The following is a 25918-nucleotide window of genomic DNA, read 5'->3' on the forward strand; positions in this document are numbered from 1 at the left end:
AATACTTTTCTGAAAAATAAATTAAATTTTTTATTGATTGAAAAGTAATCAATTTTTTTAATAATAATTATGAAAAAATTTAGAAAATAATTTTCAAAAAATGACTTTTCATTGAACGAACCTAGATTATTATTTCTGATAAGAATAAAAACAAACGAAACTACATACCAGTTTCATGGACCAATAATAAAAGGTGAAATAGACAAAAATGGAAGACCATGACTTCATCTGGTAATCTTTACTTTTCAGATTACTGAATTGTATCCCTCTTTTCCTCAGACACGCCAAAATCTGCAGCCTAATATATAGAACTAGGTTGTTTCTGTGGTCCCTCCAGTTTACTAGCATTAATGTTCTCGGCTAGATATCAGCTTGTACTAACATTACATGCTATCGCACTGAAAATTATACAATAAAAGCATATAGTTCAAAGAGAAAATCTGCTACATTTGCATTTCAGCCATTAGTTCAGACCTGACATTGACACTATGCATCATGAAACTTGCTGTTCAGTCAACTGGTAACGTCACTGTCTAATTGGAAAACACCACCAGGAGACTATTCTAGTGAAAAGGAACAAACATAAAGTGATAAAATCAGCTAAAAACGCGTTGATTAGTTAGTAGTAGACTTATTTGTGGTAACTGAGCTATCTGCTATTGCTTGGACCCCTGAAAGGGGTAGAAAGAAAGAGGACTAGTCAGTTAGCTATGTAATAATGCTGCTGGTAATACAAGGTTGGGCAGTGACATTCTCTGATGATGGATGTGAAAGAAAGAACGAGAATTCAAACAGCCCATATCACGATTTCTGCAACCAACATGGTGTCTAGCATCTTCTCATCATTCACACTCTTTCTTTTTCTTAGTTCTTGGATGTGCTCGGCCAGGGATAACATGACATCATCCACTCCACTCAGGGATGAAATGGGACATACTCTTGTTTCTTCTGGAGAAAGATTTGAACTTGGATTCTTTACTCCATATGGGAGAAATGATGGCAAGAAATACCTAGGCATCCGGTACAGATACAGCCCTCAAACTGTTGTGTGGGTTGCTAACCGTGAAAATCCACTTGATAATTCCAGGGGAGTTTTTTCCCTCGAACAAGATGGAAACCTCCAGGTGATGGATGGAAATAGAACATCTTACTGGTCCGCAAGGATAGAATCAACATCATCTTCATTTTCTTTCACTCGGAGGTTGAAGCTCATGGATTCCGGGAACTTAGTCTTGATCCAAGAAGCTGCAAATGGTTCAGCGATATTGTGGCAAAGCTTTGATTATCCAACTGACACATTTCTTCCTGGAATGAAGATGGACAAGAACTTTATGTTGACTTCTTGGAAGAGTTCCATTGACCCAGCATCAGGAGACTTCAAATTTCAGCTGGATGAAAGAGAAAACCAGTACATCATCATGAAGAACGGATCGATTCCGTACTGGAAAAGTGGAGTTTCAGGAAGTTCTGTAAGATCCGACGAAAGGCTCTGGCTTGTTTCTAACCTGCTCATGAATTCCAGCAGGAAACCAAGCAGACCTCTTGGGAACACAACAACGACAAATGGAAGTCCTTATAATAAAATAAATTCAACAGCTGTGAATTATAACAATGCAAGACTGGTGATGAATTTCGATGGGCAGATAAAGTTTTTCCTCTGGAGAAATGTGACTTGGACTTTGAACTGGTGGGAACCAAGTGATCGATGCAGTTTATTTGATGCTTGTGGGACTTTTAGTAGTTGCAATAGTCTAAATAGGATTCCTTGCAAGTGTTTGCCAGGATTTCAGCCCAAGTCTCCCGATAATTGGAAATTAGGAAACTTTTCAGAGGGGTGTGAAAGAATGTCACCTTTGTGCAGCAAGGATGTGGTTCAGAACTTCTTGGAGTTAAAATCGATGGAAGCAGGAAAGCCTGATGTTGACTATGACTACTCAGATGAAAATGAATGTATGAACGAGTGCCTTAGCAAATGCTACTGCCAAGCATATTCTTATCAGAAGGCTGAAAAGGGGGATAATAATTTTACATGCTGGATTTGGTTTAAGGATCTCATCAACGTTCAGGAGCAGTATGAGGGGGGTCGTGACCTCAATGTCCGTGTGCCACTTTCAGTTATAGGTACTTAATCCTATCAATACGGTGACTTGGTATCTGCATAGCTGATTTATCTCTTAGAATTTTGATACCTGGCTATTTTAGTTTTGAAAAGTAAACACACGTTTGTGACTCTAGTTTATCATCTGATGCGGCGCTTTATTGCAATGGTTCTTGTACAGTAAGTTTAATTGTTTTAGCACTCCAAAAATTTCAACTTATTCCTGCATAATCTTTTGTAAGTTAGCATTTGCAGAATCAGTCTTGCAGATTGAGTTTGCCACAGGTTAACAAAAATGGTTGTGCTGGTGTTGTCTATTGGTCTATTTCAGGACAAAGCTAGAATCTCATCAGGTTCTTACTTGTTCTGCCAGACTAGAATCAGATTTAGCTGTGACAAACTCAAAACTATCTAGCAGATTGCTAAGCTAGTAGCTAGAAATGGTTATAGTTTATAAAAGTTTTGCTCAGTTTTCAAATACAAAGATTCAGAAGTAAGGAAATTCAATTTTAATTGCATGAACTATGACATGTAAACATTCCATTCTTTCAGCATCGGTGAAAAGAAAATGTCAGATTTGCGGCACTACCATAATCCCCTACCCGCTAAGCACTGGACCAAACTGTGGCGATAAAATGTACTTCAGCTTCCACTGTGATGATTCCAGTGGCCAGCTTAGCTTTGAGATACCTGGTGGTGCCTACTATAGTGTAACTGGCATTGATGAAGAGTTGCAAAAGTTTTCAATACATGTTGAAGATGCAGATTGTAAAGCTATCGAGTCGATGGGAAACTATACGCAGCGCAACCAGTCCTGGCCATTTCATGTAATTGGAAGATGCGACGCTAACCGTAGTAATATTTTATTAGGTTCTTCATTTGAAGATACAGGATTTGCTGAAGTTGAAATCCGGTGGGCTAAACCATCTGAACCACTCTGTAACTCACTCGATGAATGCAATGACTGGCCACATTCAACCTGCAGTTCTGCAACAGATGGGACGAAGAGGTGCCTTTGCAATAAATCCTTTTGGTGGGATCCCAAAACGGTCAATTGCATTTCAGGTATATTGACAATAACATTTTAAGTGATCTATATCTAGATTTCCTTGTAAGCAAACAATTCAGACAATGCTGCTAGGACACTAAAATTCGCTACTTCTGACAAGTAATAATGGCTTGTTTGTTAGTCTTTCCATAAATTTGTGCAACTATATAATTGATTAAAGAATATAGTTAACCTGCTGCCTCAATGATAATAGCTTATAGCAGTAATTTCTCTGATTAACATGCAGCATCTACAAAGAAAAGGAGGTCATTATATCTAGTTTTACTTGGAGTTATTGCAGCTTCTGTAATCATCCTATGTGCTTCCTTCTTTCTGTATCATTTGCGAAGATCAACGAAGGTTACTGGTCGAGGTACTCAATATGCCAACAGTTTAATCTTTATTCTTTTGATAAAATAAGAATATTTTTCAATGAAAACTCAGCAAGTGATTAACTCTTGAAATTGCCTTCAACTCAGAAAACAGAGAAAACAATCAGGGGAATGTAGCATTTCACTTGAATGACACAGAGAGACGACCCCGGGATTTGATATATGCTGACCATTTCACTGTAGATGATAAGAAAGGCATAGATGTACCATTTTTTGACATGGAATGCATACTAGCTGCTACAGATAACTTCTCGGGTGCAAACAAGCTAGGACAGGGGGGTTTTGGGCCTGTTTACAAGGTAAATGACCATGCTGTTTCCTACAGTACTGGAGTTTATTCTGACATGCTGTGTATTGATTTTTGTTCAGGGAAAGTTACCTGGAGGCCAAGAAATAGCTATAAAAAGACTTTCTTATGGTTCAGGGCAAGGCTTGGAGGAATTCAAGAATGAAATTACATTGATCGTCAAACTTCAACATCGTAATCTTGTTAGACTTTTGGGATACTGTGCAGAAGGATGTGAGAAAATGTTACTCTATGAATACATGCCAAACAAAAGCTTGGATGTCTTCATATTTGGTTAGCCTCTCTAAACTTAACTACTAAACATTTTTCTATGCTGATGGGAAACAAATAATTTAAGATGATTGCTAACTTTATGCTCTCAATGGAAATTGAAACCATACAAGATCGGACGCTGTGCATGTTATTAAATTGGGAACTGCGCTTTAACATTATCATGGGAATCGCTCGAGGACTGCTTTATCTTCACCGCGATTCAAGGCTGAAGATCATTCACAGAGACTTGAAAACAAGCAATGTCCTCTTAGATGAGGAGATGAACCCCAAAATTTCTGATTTCGGCTTGGCAAGGATCTTAAGAGGCAAACAAACAGAGGCAAATACACAGAGAGTTGTTGGGACTTAGTAAGTTCTATTATGCAGATTGCTTTTCTAACCATGGGATACATCAAATATTGATTATATTGATTACATTTCTGTCTCAGCTAACTTGATACAAACTCACCTGTCATGCAGCGGCTACATGGCACCGGAGTATGCAATGGATGGGGATTTCTCAACGAAGTCTGATGTCTTTAGCTTCGGTGTGGTTGTACTTGAAATTCTCAGTGGAAAAAGAAATGCGGCATTTTACAAGTCTGATCAAAATTTTAGCCTCTCAGCTTATGTAAGCAATGGAAATTTTCAAAGCCACAGCCTCCTTTTCTTTCTCTACCATTTAATAATTTTGATTTTTAAACTTTGTCACAGGCCTGGAGGTTGTGGAAAGAGGAAAAGGTACTGGATTTGATGGACCGAGCATTATGCGAAACTTGTGACGCAAATGAATTTGTGAGGTGTGTGAATGTTGGCCTCTTATGTGTGCAAGAACATCAATGGGATCGTCCCACCATGTCAAACGTAGTTTTCATGCTTGGAAGTGACACTGCATCTCTACCAACTCCTAAGAAACCAGCATTTGCAGCAAGCAGATCCCTCTTCAACACAGCTTCTTCTTCTAGCAATGCAGATTCATACGTCGATTTAACAAATACGTTAGAGCAAGGAAGATAATTGGGGGAAGGGGTTAGAAAATGTTGTTCTACCTCTATGTCAATCTAGCAGGGTTTGCCGCACTTTCCAATATAAATCTGCTGTTTTTGTCTATCTTGTCCCATTAACTCAGAGCCATTCGTTTTAAAAGTTTGTCACTCATTCTGATCAAATAATTTGTATTGAGATTACATAAAAGCCAGAATAATGTTTTGTATGTCTACTTGACAGTAACAGCATGAAAGTGTGACAATGGAAGCAGCTATGTTGTGCAGGACATGCCGTGGAACCAACATTCTGATGCACATACAAGACTTAAGGCGTAGCCATACATGTCAGGCTAGTTCTGCCCTCATTGACATACACATTATGAAAGTGTTTTAACAAGCCCTAATCAAATACAATATAGTGGAAAATAACGAAAAAAAAATCAATAAAAAAAATATATTTTTAAAAAAGTTTTTATAATTTTTTGAACAGGCACAGTGCTGAAGGCTGAGGAAATTAATCCCCCATTTGTTTTTGTGGTGGTAAAGTGTTTTTTTTCTGTTTTTTTTTCGCTTTAAATTTTTTCTTAATGTTTTTAGATTGTTTTGATACGTTGGTGTCAAAAATAATTTTTTTAAAAAAATATTATATCAATATTTTATATAAAAATGTAATTTGTCTAAAAAAATTCAGGATGACATCTTTTTGAAATATTGAGACAACAATATATTGAATCGATCCGAGTCGATCTGGATTAACTTGTCAAATTCACAATCATGGTCATGAGACCATGATAACCTTATAGAAAGCAAACCGAAATAAATTATGAAGTCTAATTCCCCCATCAATCTAATGTTGAAAGATGAGATTGAAAAAAATAAATTAATTAAAAAAGATATAAAAAAAACTTGAGTCAACGCAAGTTAACTTGCTACACTCACAACCTAGGTAATGAGACCGGGATAACTCCACTAAAAGCTAATTAAAACAAATTATGAAACTCAATTTCCAATCAACTCAATGTTGTAAGATGAAATTGAAAAAAAAATCAATTAAAAAATTATATAAATAAACGACTCAATTCAACCCGAGTTAACACACAAACTCGTGACCCGGGTTAACACGCCAAACGCATGACTCAGGTTATGACACTGGGATAACTTCATTAAAAGCAAACAAAAAACCTAAGTCAATCCAAGTTATCATTCCAAACTCACAACCCGGGTTATAAGGCTTGTATAACCATATAAAAAGACAATAAAAATAAATTTTGAATCATAATTCCTAATCAATCTAATAATAAAGGATGAAATTAAAAAAAAAATTTAAAAACTAAAAAAATTATCTGATTCAACCCGGATTAGCTCGTTAAACCCATGACTTAAGTCATGAGATCGAGATAACCTCATAGAAAGCAAACCAAAACAAATCATGAAATCTAATTCTCAATGAATAAAATATTGATTGATGAAATTGAAAAAAAAAATAATCTAAAAAAGAAAGGAAGAAAACCTAAGTCAACCAAATTAATTTACCAAACCTATATCTCATATCATGAGATTGGGATACCCTATAAAAAGTAAATAAAACAAATAATAAAGCTTAATTTGCAACAAAATAAATATTGAATGATCAAATTAAAATTGAAGAAATTAAAAAAAAAGTTAACCAAAAAAAAAAACAATCAACTAGGTTAACTCATGAAATATGCGCTCTACATTATGAAATTGAGATAACATCATAAAAAACAAATCAAAACAAATCAAAAGGTTTAATTTTCAACGAATTAAATATTAAATAATAAAATTTAAATTAAAAAATATAGAAAAAACAAAACACTATTGAAATAAATAGTGTTTTGTTAAGTGGTGCACAATCAAAGCACCACCTCTTCTAGTATTTTGTTAATTTATCTGTATATTAAATCTTGTTAAAAGAGGTAACAATGAGTGAACTACGCAAGATAAAAATCAAAGCATATTGATAATGGTCTTTAGGTCATTGCTAGATTATTCTTCACACTATGCTGTAGATCGGATCAATTTTTTCTAGACATAAAATAATATCTTGTGTTGTTAATGTCATTTAAGCATAATGATGTGACATTGTTAACTTGACAAGTTCAAAGATAACTAGAATAACTTATAAAAAATATAGTTTGACTAAAAACATTAAGACGATATTTTACAAAAATATTAAAATAACAACATATTAAATCAACTCGGGTTAACATGTCAAATGAATTATCGAGGTCATGAGACCCTAATAACCCTATAGAAAGCAAATCAAAAAAATTACTAAACCAGATTCTCAATCAACTCAATGTTGAATGATGAAATTGAAAAAAAATCAACTAAAAAAAATGAGCCAAGTCAACCTGGGTAAACTTGAATCATGAGACTAGGATAACCCTATAGAAAACAAATTATAAAGCTCAATTCTAAATCAACTTAATGTTGAAGGATGAAATTTGTTTTTTTAAAAAAAGATAAAATACCACTCGAGTTAACTGACCAAACCTGTGACCCAGGTTATGAGACTAAGATAACCTTATAGAAATTAAACCGAAACAAATCATGAAACATAAATTCCAATCAACCCCATATTGAAGAATGAAATTGAAAAAGTTTCAACTAAAAAAAAACTAAGTTAATTGGCCTAACCTACAAATCAGGTCATAAAACCATGATAATCCAATAAAAAAAAAAATATAAAGTTTAATTTTCAATCAACATAATGTTGAATGAAGGATTAAATTGATTTAAAAAAACAAAAAAAAATAACTCAAGTCAACCCGGGTTAACCTGTCAAACTCAGGTCAAGAGATCAAAATAGCTTTATAGAAATAAAATAAAAAACAATTATAAAGTTTAATTTTCAATAAACCTAATGTTTAAGGATTAAATTAAAAAACATTAATTTAAAAAAAAAAATTCAAATCAATCTGGCTAACTCACAAAATTAATGACTCAGGTTATGAGACTATAATTATAAAAATATAATGTTTTTATGTCAGGCAAGCTTGTTGTTACAAGAGTGGTATCTAAATTTCCTATTATGAATTGTGATGGTGCCCAGTAACTGTCCCATAATCATTACCATAATTTAAAAAACTTTTAAAATTAAGATATAAAGATATAATTTAAGAAAACAATTTTCTATTTTTTTAAATAAAAAAATATTTTAAAAAATAATAACTACCACACTTTTAAATATTTTTAAATAAATTCTCATGTAAGGACAAATAAAGGGATAATTAAGCAAATCATTGACATCCAAGGACATAATTAACTTTGTGAAAACGAGATTCAATTAAACATTTTGTAAAAATATAAAGACTAACAGAGTCGGAAGCATGAGAAAAAATAGTCATATAAGAACAAACGCAACAAAAACGCGATGATCTCTCCTAAGTTGTTGAAAAGCTTATTTCTTTACATATACCAAACTAATATAAAAGCAATATTAAAACTCCTCTTTAAAACCATATAAAATTATAGTTGTAAAATTCAGATTAATCTAACGGGTTGATTTAAGACCTGATTAACTTGGAATCTGACTAATCTGAATTAAAAAAAAATAGTAAATTTGTTGATATTTTTGGAAAAAAATCCATCAAAACAATTTTGTTTTCATCCTTTTTAAAAGAAAATTGGAGGATGACCCGGATCAATCTTATTGACTTGTAACTTGGATTTTGCCCAAGATAAACTCGGGTCAAGCTTACTGGTATTAGGGGAAAAAACCAACAAGAACAAAAGAAGAAATGCCTGAGGCAAACTAAAAGGTTACATAATAAAGAGAATATCCAATAGGCTGAGCCCAGCCCATGTGATAGAATGCCACATTGTCTCACAAAGAAGGTGTCCATCTTGCAATTATTCATGCCTCTCAGTACAGTCTGAGGCCTTAGGGAATCCAAACTCGAAAATATAAAATAAGGGTTTAGTAGTTCAAAATGTTTACCCCTGTTACATGTGTCTTGCCGAGTTAGGCCATTAATTGGGATGCGAAGTGGTCAGTGTTGAAGAAGTAGGTGGTGGCCTGAGCAGTGGCAGGTGTCTCCATGGGTTTGTTCTGTCACTACAACATTATCCAGTTTTACTGACGGATTAATTCCGTCGGTGACAGCAATGAAATCTGTCGGTGAAAACAATACCGACGGATTCACCGACGGAAGTGATCCGTCGGTAAACCAGTCGTCGGTAAATCCCATTTCCGTCGCTAATTCTGTCGCAAATAAAAAAAACCATCCACCGACGGAAACACCGACGGTAATACAGACGGATACGCGCGCCAAAAAAAATTCCTCGCGGGAACATTACCGACGGCCAATCCGTCGGTAATTGTAAGGGTAATTACCGACGGCATCACCGACAGGTTTTCCGTCGGTAATTATGGCATGGCTTGTAATTTTGTTGCAACTCTCTGTGTAATACTGATGGAGATTATCCGTCGGTGAGGCCGTCGGACGTTAATCACCGACGGATAATATCCGTCGGTGATGCCGTCGGTAAAGATGGCATGGATGGTAATTGTTCGGCAACTCTCTATTAAATACCGACGGATATGATCCGTCGGTAGGTATTTGAAATATATAAAAAAAATAATTTATTAATTGTAAAAAACATTAATAAACAAATAAAAATGCATTAAACATTAAAAATGTAAAAGTAATAATATTCATTACAAATTTAATGTGTTTAAAAAACAAAATTAAACTAGAATAGCGGCGGAGCTGGAGGAGGAGGCGGAGGAGGAGGAGGCTGGTTGTTCCCGGGACCAAACGGCCAAAAAGAAGCTGCACAAGTATCGTCACCCATCTTTGATCTCATCTCCATGACTATTTGACGGAGCTCATCATAATTCGTCGAGAGTTGTTGATATTGTTGTTTCAACGATGAACTCCTCAGACTGGGTGTTCGATATTGATGGAGAGCTTCCAACAGTTGAGACACTACGAGTCGAACGCAAGTTGTCAGCCGTAGTGTTGGAGAGCCCGTAGACCCTGTTTTTATCGGGTCCACCAGACGATCCCGTCTCCATCCACAAATCTGGATCGAAATCTGGATGGGTCGACAGATTGTCCCCATATCTCTCCCTCAACCGGCTATTATAGGTCTCCTGAAAATTCCATCGGTAAAAAAATCATCAAATGCAATTCAAGATGCAATTCAAGAAAATAATAACTTACAAAATAAAATGAATGAACGAACATACCACGAAGTGCTGAGCACGGTTGTCCACGAACTGCTGCACCCCTTTTTGACGGTCTTGACTCCGCACATGCGTCTCTAGAAACAGCTCCATTGGACTCGGTTCACGTCCAAGAGACGCAGCCTGTAAGGAAAAAATAGGTTGAAAGTTAAATATATTATAAGTCTCCATGGGGTTGTTCTGTGAACAATATTGTTCATAGAACAGTTAGAATATTGATAGTATGACAGATTAATAAGAAGAAAAAGAGAATGATTGGATTTTGTAAAAGAATATTTAAAAATTATCTTAATTTAAAAACTTCAACTACTGTATAAGGATTAAAACCTAATTTTATATTAAGTCATAACTAAGTTTGAAACCTACACAACACCATAGTAAAAAGAAAACTCTAAGAGCCATCTCTATGCAGAAATTTAAACCTGTTGATGAGACCCAACTCTTTTGAACTTACTACTGCATCCCCTCAAATGATTTTATATAATAGAATGTACTTAGATAAAGAAATGAGAGCTTTTAGTGCTGCATTATCATCTCCCCGGCGTTCTCAGTGCCCATGTCTATGTGCCACGAGCTGCACAACTGCATCTGCCGTTCAAGTTCCTCTTTTAAGGCATTCAACTCTCTGTCGCGCTCCAGCATTTTCTGTGCATGTTCCTCTTTCAAGGCACGAATCTCTTTTGGATGATGCTCACCTAAGGCAATCAGCTTCTGCAAAAAGTGCGTTGACGAAATTAATGGATATCATAAGAGACAAGATGTAAGCCTTCTATTGAGGAGTGAATATTATTCATCTACATCTGCTTTCAAAGAGATCATGTACGCAAATTTTCTAATTAAAGTTTATATTTGTAAGCATGAGAGTCATAAAGTTTACTCATCAATAATGTATACTAATATAATTTACTATGAAAAGGTTCCCAGATTTAAACCAAATGGAATCGTAACAGCATTTCACGGTGTGGCACAAGAGACATATAAATATTTATATACTCGTCCCAAGTTTTGTGAAAAGATCAGTTTATAGACTATAGTGTATGAAGAGAAAATCCCACCTTCCCTATTTCAAGTATAGAATCACTTTGACTCTTTTCCACGATCTTCAGGTTGATATTTTCTTCTCTAGTTTCCTTCAGATCCATTCTCAGCTGAAATGCTTGTCCATCAAGGTGGAATTTGCTTTTCTTAAGTTCTTCCGTCTCTGCCTTCAGTTTTTCCACCTCTTCCTGCAAATTAGATAGGAAAAGAAATGAATATGAGCTATGTATGAGGGAAAGAAAAGGAAAGAAAATCACCACAAAGGAGTACTAGAGAGGGGTAATATTTGGCTGGCTACTCGCCTTCTTTCTCTCACGGTAATCTTTGTTGATCTCCGGTGTGCTTTTCTTCCGCTTATGACCAGAGCCTGCGTGTTTGAACGTGTACGCATGAGCTGCTTTGGGGCAGACATGAATGAATACTACTACAGTTAACTTTTTTCCTTCCTTTTCAATTGTATTCCTGATTTAATCTCTAACTTAGGTTATCTGTATAAATTGTTTTCCTATAAAAATGGTCCACTAACCTTGTTTTTAGTATCTGTTTGACTTGGAATTAGAATTGAAAAAATAGCTAATACACCAATTACAATGATATTATAATTAGCCTAGGTCACCAATATAAATCAAAACGGTCATACAACAAATACATCATACTAGTACTAAAAACATGTTTTACGAGAGAGAAATATAATATTTTGACAGCACATAATATTGTGGACCATTCATAATTTACAGCAGAAAAAATTGCAATTTAACATTGGATGCACACTAATCATTTATGGTTTTGATTTTTCAAAGAATCAATGAAAGAGGAAGTGAAGTGTTATCATTTTTCAAAAGTCATAATTATTTGTGATAAATAATTATTGAAAAGAGGTTTATAATATTTGATTATGTGTTTTTATATACTAATCTTGATTATACTTTTATGAAATAAATAATTCAAAAAATTATTTCTAACATTATATAATCTGGTTGAAGTTATATTCACCTATTGAGTTTTATTTCATAAGTGTATCTACGCTCCCTACAAATCCAACATCAATCATCCACCCATTGCTGCAAAATCAAACGGGCTTCCTCCCTTTTTCATCCGGACTTGGATCGATGAATTATCTAATTGAATTAAGCGGATTAGGCAATTCAAAGACTTTGTTTGGGTTTGAAGAGCTAGTCAAAAGGCAACAAATGGGTTTCGCATGAAACCCAGGCATAATATAGAACATAGCTTGAGCTGAAACAGTGAGAGAAATCAAAGATTATTCAACAGATCGGATGCTTAAAACATTTCCTTATCATATATTCATCCATCTAACTAGATCTAACCATGCATCTATATATGTATTTAGCGGGAAAAAAAAAAACATGAGAACATATATCATTCAACTCCAAGAGATTTTAAGTAGGTGAAGTCTCAAAATCATGAAAGATGAAATGGTTATTTTTATTTTATTATCTTATAATATAGTCTCGAAATTATGAAAGATTAAATGGTTTATAAAATGAAAACTACTAGATATAACCACAATTATTTGACTTACAGGTGATTCTCGGATCTTGAAGATCCTGAACCGAACTGGAATCCTCCTTCACTAAATTCCCTGCCATCTTCGAACCTCCTGGAGATATACAATTTCAGTGCTTTTTGCTTTTTTTGGAGAGGGAGGGAGAGGCTACAGTTGATAAAGAATCCCATTTGGGCAAGGCCATGAAACAGCCAATCAAGGGATCAATTCTAAAGTAAATCGTTCGATATCGAAGGATTCAATAAATTAGTGCTTCATGAAGTAGCTGCACTCCTAAGTCCTACCCCTATATAGTTTAATAATTCCTAATATTAATTATCCCTATACTTCTTCTAACTTTCTATTCCCACTCGAAAAGGAAAACATTTAGAAAAACGTGCTAAATATAACATGAATTATGTCTTGCACATGATAAATTATTTATGAGTAAATTGAAGTGTTCTCAATCCATTAATTATAACATGCTGATAAATTAACATAGATATATAGTTAATTGACAAATCATAAGTATTTAAAACTTAAAAATTAAAAACAATATATATTAAATAACTCAGGGCCATTTTACTACCAAACTTAAAACAAATCATAAGTATAAATACAATATTTTTAATTGAAAACATAAACATGTCTCCAATAGGACTTAAAAAGTCTCCTTCAAACCGCTCTCTTCTTGTTCCGGTAATAAAAGGTCCTTTTCTTATACCTCTTCCCTGGCCGCATCCGCATCAAATTAATTTTACAGCTGGTTGGCCAAGATTTTGGCTCATGGGAGTCGACCTGTAGACCACATTTGCCCATATTGAACACAAAGCCGTCAATGATGTTGTTTCGTTCAGTCCAGAATAGCCAGTATAACTTGTTTCATTTTAAAAAATAGAATAATCTAGAATAAACTTCATCTAGCTTTAAATTTTGATTCATTCCATAATGAGCCAAACTTGACAAAAAAAAAAAAAATAATAAGCGAATCATGTGTCATTTTGAACAACAAGTACTGTGGTATACTCGGCTCATCATTAATGATTTTTTTTTATATTATTAGATTTATTTTATTAAGATTTTTTTGATGATATTGACAATATTGTAATCAAGGCTTCAATGTGTATCTAGAATTTTATTTTTTTTTCTCTTTTTTCTCATTTTTTTTATTTAATATTTTTTTTAGATGTTGCTATTCTGAATAACAAGTTATAAATATTATATTTTTTTAATTGTAACATGCAAAAGTTATGATATTTTATCAAAATAAAAAAAGTAAATACAACTAAAAAGCCAGATGTGTTTTCTATGGAACCCCGTGTGGGCATACATTCTTAAGTATTTTTAGTGGATAATAGAGAAATTTAAATCTTAAATGGCCATAGGTAAAAAGATGAAATAGACATTAACTAGTTTATATACTCTATTATGATATTGGTAGAATAAAGATTTTGTTAATGTAATAAAAAAAAGTCAAAGTTATAGAAAATTATTTGGTATTATTATTAAAACCAACTCAACAAATTGATTTTGAAATCATTAGACGCAACTCTTTTTCTAGCATGATTTTTAAAAAAAATTAAATTTACCAATAAATTGATCAATTTAAAAATAAATTGATCAATTTAAAAATAACTTGATTAAATAATAATTAAAAAAAAGTGAAATGAATTATATGACAAAAAAATATTACCTTTAGGTAACCAATGGTAAGACTACGGATGGACCATTTTTTTAAATTGTGTGCGGGAGTTTATTAAACGTGATCCATTTTTAAATACATAGAAACATATAGAAGGTGTCTGTAATATTATTTACAGTAGCTCCAAGTATTTTGAAGGAACTTCCCAATAATGATAGCTCATCTCTCGAAACTCCTGTGCCTGCCCGTCTCATCTCAAACTATTTGGCCCAACATCTAGCAAAGTTGTTCTTCAATAACATATACAGACACAATTTTGTAGACCAATATTACTACAGAAGTCTTCGTTTACTAGGATTAAGAAACAAAGATAGAGTCAAACTAACATGCTGCAAGAGTTTATCATTTATATGGATTTTTGTTTCGTCATTTATACTTGATATTTTCTTACAAAAAAGATACGTTTGTAGATGTTTAGAGCTCTAAAGCGATCAGTTGACAATGCCAGAACATCCAAATCAAGAGGTGAATAATCTTCTGCAAACTGATTGTTTTTTTTTTAAATCAAAAAGCAACTGAATTTGACAAACCATCATGTATTTGAACCACAGCTTTACCCGCTTGTTTTTTAAACCTGTTTATTCCCCAAAAAAAAAAAAAAACCCAACCAACAGGTTCATCAATTGGCCCCTCTGAACCGCAATCATCATTAATTCCTAATCCCAGATGCTCACTGTGATCAAAACGGCAAGCACATTCAAACAGAGAGCCCATAATCTAATGGCAAGCTAAAAAATACCAGTAACAAAAACATGGCGGAAGTCCCCTGCAACCACATGTTAACTGTTGAACCCAAAATGGCCTTGAGTTATTTAATATATACTGTTTTTAATTTTTAAGTTTTGATAATGTAATAGTTTTTTTTTCCCTTCTGAATTGCAAGTTATTTTAATTTTAACTATATATCTATGTTAGTTCATAAGCATGTTATAATTAATGGATTGAGAACACTTAAATGTACTCATAAATAATTTCTTATGTTAATTCAAAGCATAATTCATGTTATATTTAGCACACTTTTTCTAAATGTTTTCCTGTTCGAGTGGTAAAATTCAATTTTGTCCTTACAAATTCATCAACATCTTTAATTTGCAAATATTACCCTTCAACTTTTCGAAAGGTTTTCGTGAAACTTCTAACCATTAATTAAATGACAAACTTGTTTTCATATATGAGAAATTGGGGGGGATCAGAGAAAAGTACGAAAAATAAAAAGGAAGTCAAGAGCAAGCTTTTTGTTATTTATTAAGGGGGAAATTAGAAAGTTATAAGAAGTATAGGGATAATATTAGGAATTATTAAACTATGTTGTGGGGGGTGGGAGTACAGCTGTAATTTACCCTCATCTATTGGTCTCGCTACTCTATGAAGCACTATATATGTGTGGACACCATTAATTTTACTTAAAAGTGGGTCCATGCAAATTTGTATTTGAAATCTTCCGATATCGAACGTTTTGAGCTAGTTCAATTACTTTCGAAGTCGATTGATCCCTTGATTAATCGTTTCATGGCCTTGCACAAATGGGATTATTTATCAAGGGGAGCCTCTCCCTCCCTCTCCAAAAAAAGAAAAAAACACGGAAATTATATATCTTCAAAGTTTGAAGATGGCAGGGAATTTGGGGAAGGAGGATTCCAGTTCGGTTCAGGATCTTCAAGATCCAAGTATCACCGGTAAGTCAAATAATTGTGGTTATTGTTAGCAGTTTTCATTTTATAAACCATTTAATATTTCATAATTTCGAGACTATATTATAAAATAATAAAATAAGAATACATTCAATCTTTCATGATTTTGAGACTTCACCTATTTAAAATCGCTTGGAGTTGAATGATATATGTTCTCATGTTTTTTGTTTTTGGCTAAATACATAGATGCATGGTTAGATCTAGTTGTTATGGATGAATATATAATAAGGAAATGTTTTAAGCATCCGATCTGTTGAATAATCTTTGATTTCTCTCACTGTTTCAGCTCAAGCTAAGTTCTTCTGGCCTGGGTTTCATGCGATTCTATTTTGTACTCTTTTAAAGGGTTTTTTTTTTTTTTTTAGATTTTCTTCTTTGTAAAAAAAGAAACAAAAGACTGTAGCATTTTTAATGTTATTTTCTTTTCTATGAAATACTGACTTTTATTGAACAAAAAACTATCGGATCCGACAAGAGAATGACTGAGCGGTGGAGAAGATAAAGTAGTACAAAAAATGTTAGAGCAGTTTTTGAAGTTAAAACTGTAACCCTTGTTAGCCATGAAGAAACCTTTGAATTTGGCACCCAACCTTTAATTAATGAAAAACTTTATTTGTACATCTTTTTTATGATATCTTTGGTTTCCTTTTACATAGTATAAAAGATGATGAAGGAAATAAATACTAGGATAATCATTCAAAAGAATTGAATACAATAATGCACACTTAATAAAGATTAATAAATATTTTAATTATAATTTAAATAAGAAATTCAAGAAGTTCATGGAAAAGCTACATAGGAGCTTTAACAATGACATTTAGCTCATTATAATCAGATTTTAACAAACCAAAATTTCTATAAAATTCATCCTAATATATATATATATAAAATTCATCCTAATATATAAAATTTATGATCTAACTTTATCCTTTTACATAGACTGAAAATGAAATCTATTACCTAATCTTTTTGATTGATACATGATTAACTTGCCCTTCCTCGCCAATACTTATAAATGGACAAGTATCAAACCATTTAAATACCCTTTAAAAGGTTTTCCCAAGTGTTTTATGTATCATTTATACCTTTCACAATATTATTTTCTTAATAAAGTTGAATAAAATACAAATAAAGTATATAGAAGAATTTTGCTAGTAACACTTTAATCTTGTTTTTTGATTAAACAAGAGCAAATCTAAGGTTGTTGGAGGTTGTTTAAGAGTGAGAATAAAATTAAAATCTTATATTGGATGTTCTTGGATATTTTGTTAAAGTGAGGGATATTTATAGAGCTAAAAAATCAAACTAGACATTAGACATATTTTTCAAAATATTTCTACCATTTGAAAAATCAAATAGACCATTGTTGAAATTGGTTAGACCATTTTAAAGTTACTAGAAAAGTTTTGAAAATTTTAGGAATCAACTAAATTGTTTTACAACAATGATCAAACTGTTTTGAGAAATGGCAAGTCATTTCTCTAAACCTTAGACCAATTTACGTGGGGTAATATTTATCTTGTTTTGTGTGTTTTGATCTTTTCTTGGTTTTCTTGTGTACTTTTAGATTTGTTTAGGTTTTGTAGGTGTAGAAACAAATTTATAAATAAATTAAATATTATTTGGCAAACTCTCAATACAAGATCTTGATCATCAAAGTCGAAAACCATTATTGCATAAAGTTTCTTGTTCTTGAACTTCATATGTCCATACCTTGCTTATTTGATGATTTCCTTGAAAGAATTTAATCTTCATAAAGCTTGTACAACATGCAAATGCAAGTAATGTGTGTTTTCATTTTCATTAAGTAAAGCTACTTACTCTAACTCTTATGGATGCCTTGACCTTGTATTTAATCATCATTTAACTCAAGCATTAATGCATGTTTTATATAAGCATATCACATATGCATTCAAATAAACATATGATTATTACATTATTTAAAAACATAATAATCCAAGTACGATATCGTAATCTTTAAACATGTAGGATAAAAGAAAAGTTAACTTTTGGGTTTAAGACAAATGATTTTTTTTTATTATAATACAAGTTATATTTTTAGCTTAAGACAAGTTAATTTTTAAATGTAAAATAAGTTATGTACAACTCCTTAGAAGTACTACTTAACTTAATTGGAAAATGACAAGGAACTTTTAGTGTAATCAAATGAACAAAACCTAAGAAATCATATGATCAAGTTAATGAAAATTCATGCAACTCGTTAATCATATCAATTTACACATGAATTCATATAAGCAAAAAATTCAATTCATGACAACATATTTATCTCCTCTCATTTAATATACTATATGCAATGATGATATAAATATAATGCAATAAAACATATATCAAGTATATTTTATCATTAAAAGACATCTAATGACAAAAGATCAACCAAATCATAATATTTTAAAAAAATTACCCCAAACATCTTATAGTTTGGTCGAAAGTGCACTTGCCTATCAAGTTTTAAAAAATTACACTTTGTAACCCAAACTTTGTTATGTGCTTCACAATTTATATCTTATACCTAGCATGCCTCAACAAAGTCAACAAAAATTATTTGATTATCTACAAGGTTATTTTTATTTTTCATTTAATGATTAAAAAACTCTTATATTAAATATTATAAATTTGTCATTGAATAAAAAACTCTGGTGATCTTCTTTCACCCATCTTTTCCCCGTAAACACCAAACCTAGCCATCACTTCCCTTTTTTTTTTATTCCTCACAACTAAACAAGTCCTTATAAGACCCATGTTATTATTTATCTTCCCCTAAATCCACCAACCACTATTGTTAATAATAATAACTCTGCAATATATAGTCAACAACCACAACCCACACATCCACTGACCACCATGCCGATCAACCATTATCATCAACAACCAATCTGATCTATAAAAGAACCATTTGATTTGTCAGTGATTGTCTCATTAAGAACTTGTCCTTATTATTTGCTTAAAATTATAAACAAAAGTTCAATAGTTATCAAGAACCACTCTCATCAAGAAACAAAAATCAACACCATTTTATCCCTTCTCAGTTCTTTCTTCAAAAACCCCCACTCATCCACTCTGAAAGTTTAAAAGTCATCACCATTTTTATTAATGGTGCTGAAATCTCATTTCCAATCCATAAACTAATAAATTCTTACTTAAAGCATATCTCATAGCCCATCTACCGAGGTTTGCTTCTCTTGATGGAACAACACTAACACTAAGAAATCAAAAACGATATTCGTTGCCATCACTGTTTCACTTTTAAATTATTATTATGACCTTAATAAGGCCATTGAAAAAGAAAATTTTCTTTTAAAATCCACCAGCACACCTTCACCTTCCTCAATAATAAATTCAAGTACTTCTTACCCCTGAAAAAAAAATCCAAATCCAAAACCAAATCCATCTTCTCACAAAAGAATTTGGGATGAAAACCCATTTGTTGCCTTGAATAGCTCTTCAAACCCGAACAAAGGCCTTGAATTGCCTAATCCCCTTGATTCAATTAGATAATACCTAGATCCAGGTCCGAATGAAAAAGGAGGAAGCCCGATTGATTTTGCAACAATTAATGGGTGGATGATGGTAAACTGATTGATATTGGATTTGTAGGGTGTAGATACACTTAGAGAGTATATTAATTTGAGATTAATAAATTCAACTTGGGGTTTATGGAGATTCAAAGAGATGATTGAAAACTTGAGGGTTCTTTCCGAGCTTAATTCAATTTGAGATTTTTTTTAGGGTTTTTGAATAGAAAAATCATGTTTGGTGAAGATTAAATTTTAATTTGTCTTTTGTTTGACTTTTAATGTATTACATATAAGGATAGCTTTGTCTCTTATTCAATTTAAAAATTTGTTTTGATAAAGAATGCAAAGTGTAATTTTTCAAAACTCGGTAGATAAGTGTAACTTCAACCAAACTATAAAATGTTAGGGGTAATTTTTCCAATTATATATTTCACAGAAGTATATTCAAGATTAGCATATGAAAACACATAATCAAATATCATATAGCTATTTTTATTAAGCACATATCACAAATAATTAAGAGGATAAGAATTTGGTACCATGACTCTTTGAAAAATGATACCACCTCATTTGCTCTTTCATTATTTCTCTTTTAATAGAGATCTTTCCAATCATCTTTGATATTTCTTTAAAGAAACCTGATTTGATTGCTTCATTTTAAAAACTTTATGCATATCTTAAATTCCTTGCATAAGATAACATTAGTAACACCAAGCAATATTTTTACGGTCACAAAATTCACTTATTCATGTAAAATAATTAGTCAAGTCAAAATATAACTTATCTATACCATTCTTCCAGCATATCAATACAAACATATAAAGTTATAAACTCAATCTTTTATGCTTGTTTGATAATTAAATCATCTATGTAAAGCATAAGCATAAACATATATTTAGATATTATTAATTATATATTTAGTTATCATTAAAACCATAAATGATTAGTGTGTATCTAGACTAACAAAATTCCGATTCAATTTCCTTATTGCTCCTCTAGCATCCAATGTTAAATTGCAATTTTTTCTTCAGTAAAATATGAAATGGAGTGTGGTCCACAATATTATATGCTGTCACAATATTATATTTCTCTCTAGTGAAACATGTTTTCAGTACTAGTACGATGTATTTGTTGCATGACCGTTTTGATTTATATTGGTGACCTAAGCTAATTATAATATCATTGTAATTGGTTTATTAGCTATTTTTTTTTAATTATAATTCCAAGTCAAACAGATACTAAAAACAAGGTTAGCGGACCATTTTTATATATAGGAAAACAATTTATACAGATAACCTAAGTTAGGGATTAAATCAGGAATACAATTGAAAAAGAAGGAAAGAAGTTGACTGTAATAGTATTCATGTATGCCTGCCCCCAAAGCAGCTCATGCATACACGTTCAAACACGCAGGCTCTGGTCATAAGCGGCGCCGAGGTTCTGTTCAACCATCATCATCTACAGCTGGGAAGAAACCCAAACCGGAGATCGACAGAGATTACCGTGAGAGAAAGAAGGTAAGTAGCCAGCCAAATATTACCCCTCTCTAGTACTCCTTTGTGGTGATTTTCTTTCCTTTACTTTCCCTCATACATAACTCTCATTCATTTCTTTTCCTATCTAATTTGCAGAAAGAGGTGGAAAAACTGAAGGCAGAGACGGAAGAACTTAAGAAAAGCAAATCCCACCTTGATGGACAAGCATTTGAGCTGAGAAGGGATCTGAAGGAAACTAGAGAAGAAAATACCAAACTGAAGATCGAGCTAGAGCGTCAAAGTGATTCTATACATAAACTAGAGAAGGTGGGATTTTCTCTTCATACACTATAAAATGATCTTTCCACAAAACTTAGGACGAGTATATATATGTCTCTTGTGCCACGCCGTGAAATGCTGTTACGATTCCATTTGGTTTAAATCTGGGAACCTTTTCATAGTAAATTATAGTAGTATACATTATTGAGTATACATTATTGATGAGTAAACTTTATGACTCTCATGCTTACAAACATAAACTTTAATTAGAAAATTTGGGTACATGATCTCTTTGAAAGCAGATGTAGATGAACAATACTCACTCCCCAATAGAAGGCCTACATCTTGTCTCTTATGATATCCATTAATTTCGTCAACGCACTTTTTGCAGAAGCTGATTGCCTCAGGTGAAAAGATTCATGCCTTAAAAGAGCAACATGCACAGGAGATTCTTGTCTTGAAAGCGGAACATGCACTGCTTAGGTGCGCGTGCATCTTATTGGACATAGACGTGGGAAAATTGCTTGAGAACGCCAGAGAGATGGTAATGCAGCACTAAAAGCTCTCATTTCTTTATTTAAGTACATTCTATCATATAAAATCACTTGAGGGGATGCAGTAGTAAGTTCAAAAGAGCTGGTTCTCATCAACAGGTTTAAATTTCTGCATAGAGATGGTTATTAGAGTTTTCTTTTTACTACGGTGTTGTGTAGGTTTCAAACTTGGTTATGACTTAATATAAAATTAGTTTTTAAGCCTTACACAGTAGTTGAAGTTTTAAAATTAAGATAAATTTTCAATATTTTGTTAAATAAAATCCTAGTATTCTCTGTCATACTATCAATATTCTAACTGTTCTATGAACAATATTGTTCACAGAACAACCCCATGGAGACACCTGCCACTGCTCAGGCCACCAGCTACTTGGGCAACTCTGACCACTTCGCATCCTAAATGGCCTAACTCGGCAAGACATGTAACAGGGGTAAACATTTTGAACTGCTAAACCCTTATTTTATATTTTCGAGTTTGGATTCCCTAAGGCCTCAAACTGTACTGAGAGGCATGAATAATTGAAAGATTATGTGGTATTTTATCGTATGGGCTGCGCTCAGCCTATTGGATATTCTCTTTATTACGTAACCTTATTTTATAGTGTTTGTTTTAATGGTTGTGGTTATGATTGTGAGTGAGGTTGGGTATTATTTAATTATGTATAAATCTCAATTATAAAAATTAATTTTTCTTGTTTTTTCTTGTTTTTTTTGGTGAGTCTCATACAAGGTAAAATCAAATTTTTTTTCTGAGTTTTGATTAATTGTTTTTTTTTAAATCAACAAATTAAAGATTAGGTTTTTATTGGATTAGGCCCTGGTCAATTTAAATTTTTAACATATTTAATTGAGTTTTTTTTTTTTTTTAACCCGGATAAGTTCAGATTCAAGTTGACCTAGGTTAATTTGGATTTCACAACTATAATTTATATGGTTTTAAAGAGGAGTTTTAATATTGCTTTTATTTTAGTTTGGTATATGTAAAGAAATAAGCTTTTCAACAACTTAGGAGAGATCATCGCGTTTTTATTGCATTTGTTCTTATATGACTATTCTTTCTCATGCTTACGACTCTGTTAGTCCTTATATTTGTACAGAATGCTTAATTGAATCTCGTTTTCAAAAAGTTAATTATGTTATATGCGCAATTATCCCTTCATTTTTCCTTAACATTACTATTTGAAAGTATACTAATGGTTATTTTTTAAAGTTATTTTTTATCTGAAAATATATTAAAATAATTTTTTTATTATTTTTTTTTAATTTATTTTTGATATCACCATGTTAAAATGATTTTAAAACACTAAAAAATTAATTTGAAGAAATGTTTTTAAAATTTTAACAAAAAAACAGGTTAAATTTCATTCCAAAACACCATTTTAATCAAAAGATCAGCAGTTTCAATTCTATTATCATATTTCTATAGTTGGATTAAAGTTTTTTTAATCATAAGTTATGGTTTGACAATCACAATAAAGGATGGCGTATAGAAGAGAATCTAGTAGGTTTTTTCTTCTACTTTTAATTTCTGATAAAAAAAAATGATTAAATTTCCAGTGCGCTTTATATGTTTTTTTTCCCCCTTAAGATTCGCAACTTCGAGTGTTTTCATGGAATGAATCATTTCCCATTTCATTTATATTCCTTCACATATGTTAGGTCTTGTGTTCAAGCCCTGACGTACTGTAAGGTCCCGACCTGTTAGCAAACTTGGACTATTCTCCTCCTCAAAAACTAACTTATAAGGTTCCGCTTGTGAACTCTTCAACAACTCATTTCACATAATAATAAGTTTAGGTAAGATATATATATATATATATGTCAAGTTTAAAATTATTATTAGGGCCAAAGCCGAATTTACTATAGAATAACGAGTTACGGGTCACAAACCGAGTCTTAAATCTTCATGCTCCTATTAAGACAAACCAGTAAAGACCTCCAAATATTTTTATTTTTTATTCTACGGTGAAGGGTATTTAAATATTTTTTCCTGCATATTTTTTGTATTGAATTGGTGTATTTAAAAAATTCAATACATTTCTGTAAATGTTAGTCAAAGTAAAAATAAAAAACTTCCTTGATTATAATAGCTACCGGATCACTTTTAAAAATCCTAAGTACCTGTTATACATAAAAATTAATTAAGAAGAAATGAAGTCTGCCAAAAGGAAAAATGAGCCGAAGTTACTTATATAATAAGTAACAGGTTGTTTTTATATATATATATATATATATATATATATATATATATATATATATATATATATATATATATTATTAATATGATTCTCTGAGTCAAATTTTATAAACTTTAAAATTAGCTATAATATAAATCTTTGATAATCATTATATTAGTAATTATAACGCTTCAATTTCATATCTCAAGAAACAACTTTTAATTTCAAACTCTTACTGCATGATGAGGTTGTTTTCATATTTGCTTGGATGAAAGATGGAAGCAGGCTCCCGTTTTGGGCTTAAGCAATTGAGATGCATTGCACCAAAAAAAAGAAAAAAGAAAAAAGAAAAAAGAAAAAAGAAAAGCAATTGAAAAGCTAACCAAATCAACAACATCAACAAAAACAGCAATTGCTTTGCAATTCGACCAAATTCATAAAATCTTCAAAAAACATTTATCAAGGAGATTGATAACCTTGTAGACTCGTAGATTGAGTGGATTTGTAACCAATAGGATAATAACTAGTGGGCTTTTAATCAATAAATTGATAATCGGTAGACTTGTAACTATAAACTTGTAATCAACAGACAGTAGTTTTCATAACCTAAAAATCCAAAAAGAACAAAAAATATATATGTTCTTCTACCAAGAATCTTCATTGCATGGTTGTACTAACAACTCCATGATTGTAATTCCTGTTTGCAATAAACTTCGTTGTTCTTGAATTTCAATCATCTTTTAATAACAAATGTCCAAGTTATTTGATTTATTCGGTGTTTAACTTTGCAATTCAAATTTTTCTTAGTTAAGACAAGCAAAAAAGAGCCAGCCACAGTACCCAACAACTATTTTTCACACAAAAAAACATATAAATTACTGAGTTTCTTGAATAAGGGTACGTACGGATAATAAAATGTTATTTGTTTAGATATCTTTATGTATATAATTTCTTATAAGTATTTCTATATTATTTTGTAAATATTTGATATTTGGTAATTGAATGCTGATTTATAAGATTTATATACGATCGTTTTTTTTATTTAATAAAATTTTGTATTAAAAGCGAATTCAAGCGTGCGTGCGTGTATATTATTTGTGTGTGTGTGTAAAACTAGTATCAGATTTCAATTTGGATGCCATAAAATTAAAACCTTAATATATATCAGAGATGGAAAAATTATGCAAATTGTCAATCCAATCAATTTACAAATCAATGTTTCTAACCATTGAGCTAGATATAATTAAAACTTGGCCTCTGGTTAGTGTAAGTGTTAAAGGAAAGCCAATCCAAGAAAATCAAACCAGTTCAGTAAACCAAGAAAATCAAGGCGAGGAATCTGCAGAATAAAGTTGCAGCCACTGTCAATTAATGTAGATTGATTTGTTTGTTATTTGTTTTAATACAAAAGCTCTGTTTTCATGCTGGTGGTTAGCGGTGAGAAAAAAATCAAAAAATCAATTAAACTAAGAAAATCAGAAAAAATAACCGAAAAAACTGAACCGTGAAAAAAAACCGATTAAAATTTTAGAAAAATTGACCATTCAGTTTGGTTTTGATTTTATAATCCTAAAACCAAAAAAACCGAACCGAACCGAACCCAAACTGAAAAAACAAAAAAAAAAGCCAAACAGGAAAAAAACCAAGTCAAACTGAAAAAA

General features: G+C 32.0%; 3 protein-coding genes across 9 annotated transcripts; 2 read left to right on the forward strand and 1 right to left on the reverse strand.

The window, feature by feature from the left end:
• The first annotated feature begins 594 nt into the window (after positions 1 to 594).
• LOC7498154 (G-type lectin S-receptor-like serine/threonine-protein kinase At4g03230) lies at positions 595 to 5310 on the forward strand. Its single transcript, XM_002326063.4, has 8 exons — positions 595 to 2121; positions 2651 to 3163; positions 3394 to 3519; positions 3626 to 3837; positions 3908 to 4118; positions 4229 to 4466; positions 4578 to 4728; positions 4812 to 5310. Exons 1-8 carry the CDS (start codon positions 759 to 761, stop codon positions 5112 to 5114), a joined length of 3117 nt encoding a protein of 1038 aa, XP_002326099.2. The 5' UTR covers positions 595 to 758; the 3' UTR covers positions 5115 to 5310.
• Positions 5311 to 9711: 4401 nt separating this feature from the next.
• Positions 9712 to 13225, reverse strand: LOC18108640 (uncharacterized). Of its 5 annotated transcripts, none has more exons than XM_052449407.1 (6): positions 12880 to 13225; positions 11639 to 11733; positions 11354 to 11524; positions 10753 to 11009; positions 10302 to 10421; positions 9712 to 10205 (listed from the first exon to the last, which is right to left on the reverse strand). In XM_052449407.1, exons 1-4 carry the CDS (start codon positions 12944 to 12946, stop codon positions 10815 to 10817), a joined length of 528 nt encoding a protein of 175 aa, XP_052305367.1. In that variant the 5' UTR covers positions 12947 to 13225; the 3' UTR covers positions 9712 to 10205; positions 10302 to 10421; positions 10753 to 10814. The 5 variants fall into 5 exon arrangements, with proteins under 5 accessions (XP_052305367.1, XP_052305366.1, XP_024447094.1 ...); XM_052449406.1 differs by having other exon boundaries at positions 10721 to 11009; XM_024591326.2 differs by having other exon boundaries at positions 10302 to 11009.
• A 2749-nt stretch (positions 13226 to 15974) lies between these two features.
• Positions 15975 to 22694, forward strand: LOC7498152 (uncharacterized). Of its 3 annotated transcripts, none has more exons than XM_024591324.2 (5): positions 15975 to 16221; positions 21159 to 21289; positions 21404 to 21574; positions 21918 to 22070; positions 22406 to 22694. In XM_024591324.2, the coding sequence occupies exons 1-5, from the start codon at positions 16155 to 16157 to the stop codon at positions 22478 to 22480; spliced, it is 597 nt and encodes a 198-aa protein (XP_024447092.1). In that variant the 5' UTR covers positions 15975 to 16154; the 3' UTR covers positions 22481 to 22694. The 3 variants fall into 3 exon arrangements, with proteins under 3 accessions (XP_024447092.1, XP_002326097.3, XP_024447093.1); XM_002326061.4 differs by having other exon boundaries at positions 15984 to 16221; positions 21156 to 21289; XM_024591325.2 differs by having other exon boundaries at positions 15988 to 16221; positions 21186 to 21289.
• Positions 22695 to 25918: the final 3224 nt, after the last annotated feature.

The sequence above is a fragment of the Populus trichocarpa genome, chromosome 19 (genome assembly GCF_000002775.5).
Source record: "Populus trichocarpa isolate Nisqually-1 chromosome 19, P.trichocarpa_v4.1, whole genome shotgun sequence".
In the NCBI taxonomy this organism is placed as follows: domain Eukaryota; kingdom Viridiplantae; phylum Streptophyta; class Magnoliopsida; order Malpighiales; family Salicaceae; genus Populus; species Populus trichocarpa.

Coding starts and splice junctions, on each gene's coding strand:
- LOC7498154 (XM_002326063.4), top strand. CDS start 759: ATGATGGATGTGAAAGAAAGAACGAGAATTCAAACAGCCCATATCACG. Junction 2,122..2,650: donor TGTGCCACTTTCAGTTATAG/GTACTTAATCCT, acceptor CCATTCTTTCAG/CATCGGTGAAAAGAAAATGT. Junction 4,729..4,811: donor ATTTTAGCCTCTCAGCTTAT/GTAAGCAATGGA, acceptor ACTTTGTCACAG/GCCTGGAGGTTGTGGAAAGA.
- LOC18108640 (XM_052449407.1), bottom strand. CDS start 12,946: ATGGCAGGGAATTTAGTGAAGGAGGATTCCAGTTCGGTTCAGGATCTT. Junction 11,734..12,879: donor TCAAGATCCGAGAATCACCT/GTAAGTCAAATA, acceptor TCTGCCCCAAAG/CAGCTCATGCGTACACGTTC. Junction 11,010..11,353: donor CTATACTTGAAATAGGGAAG/GTGGGATTTTCT, acceptor CACTTTTTGCAG/AAGCTGATTGCCTTAGGTGA.
- LOC7498152 (XM_002326061.4), top strand. CDS start 16,155: ATGGCAGGGAATTTGGGGAAGGAGGATTCCAGTTCGGTTCAGGATCTT. Junction 21,575..21,917: donor CTATACATAAACTAGAGAAG/GTGGGATTTTCT, acceptor CACTTTTTGCAG/AAGCTGATTGCCTCAGGTGA. Junction 22,071..22,405: donor TTGAGAACGCCAGAGAGATG/GTAATGCAGCAC, acceptor TATTGTTCACAG/AACAACCCCATGGAGACACC.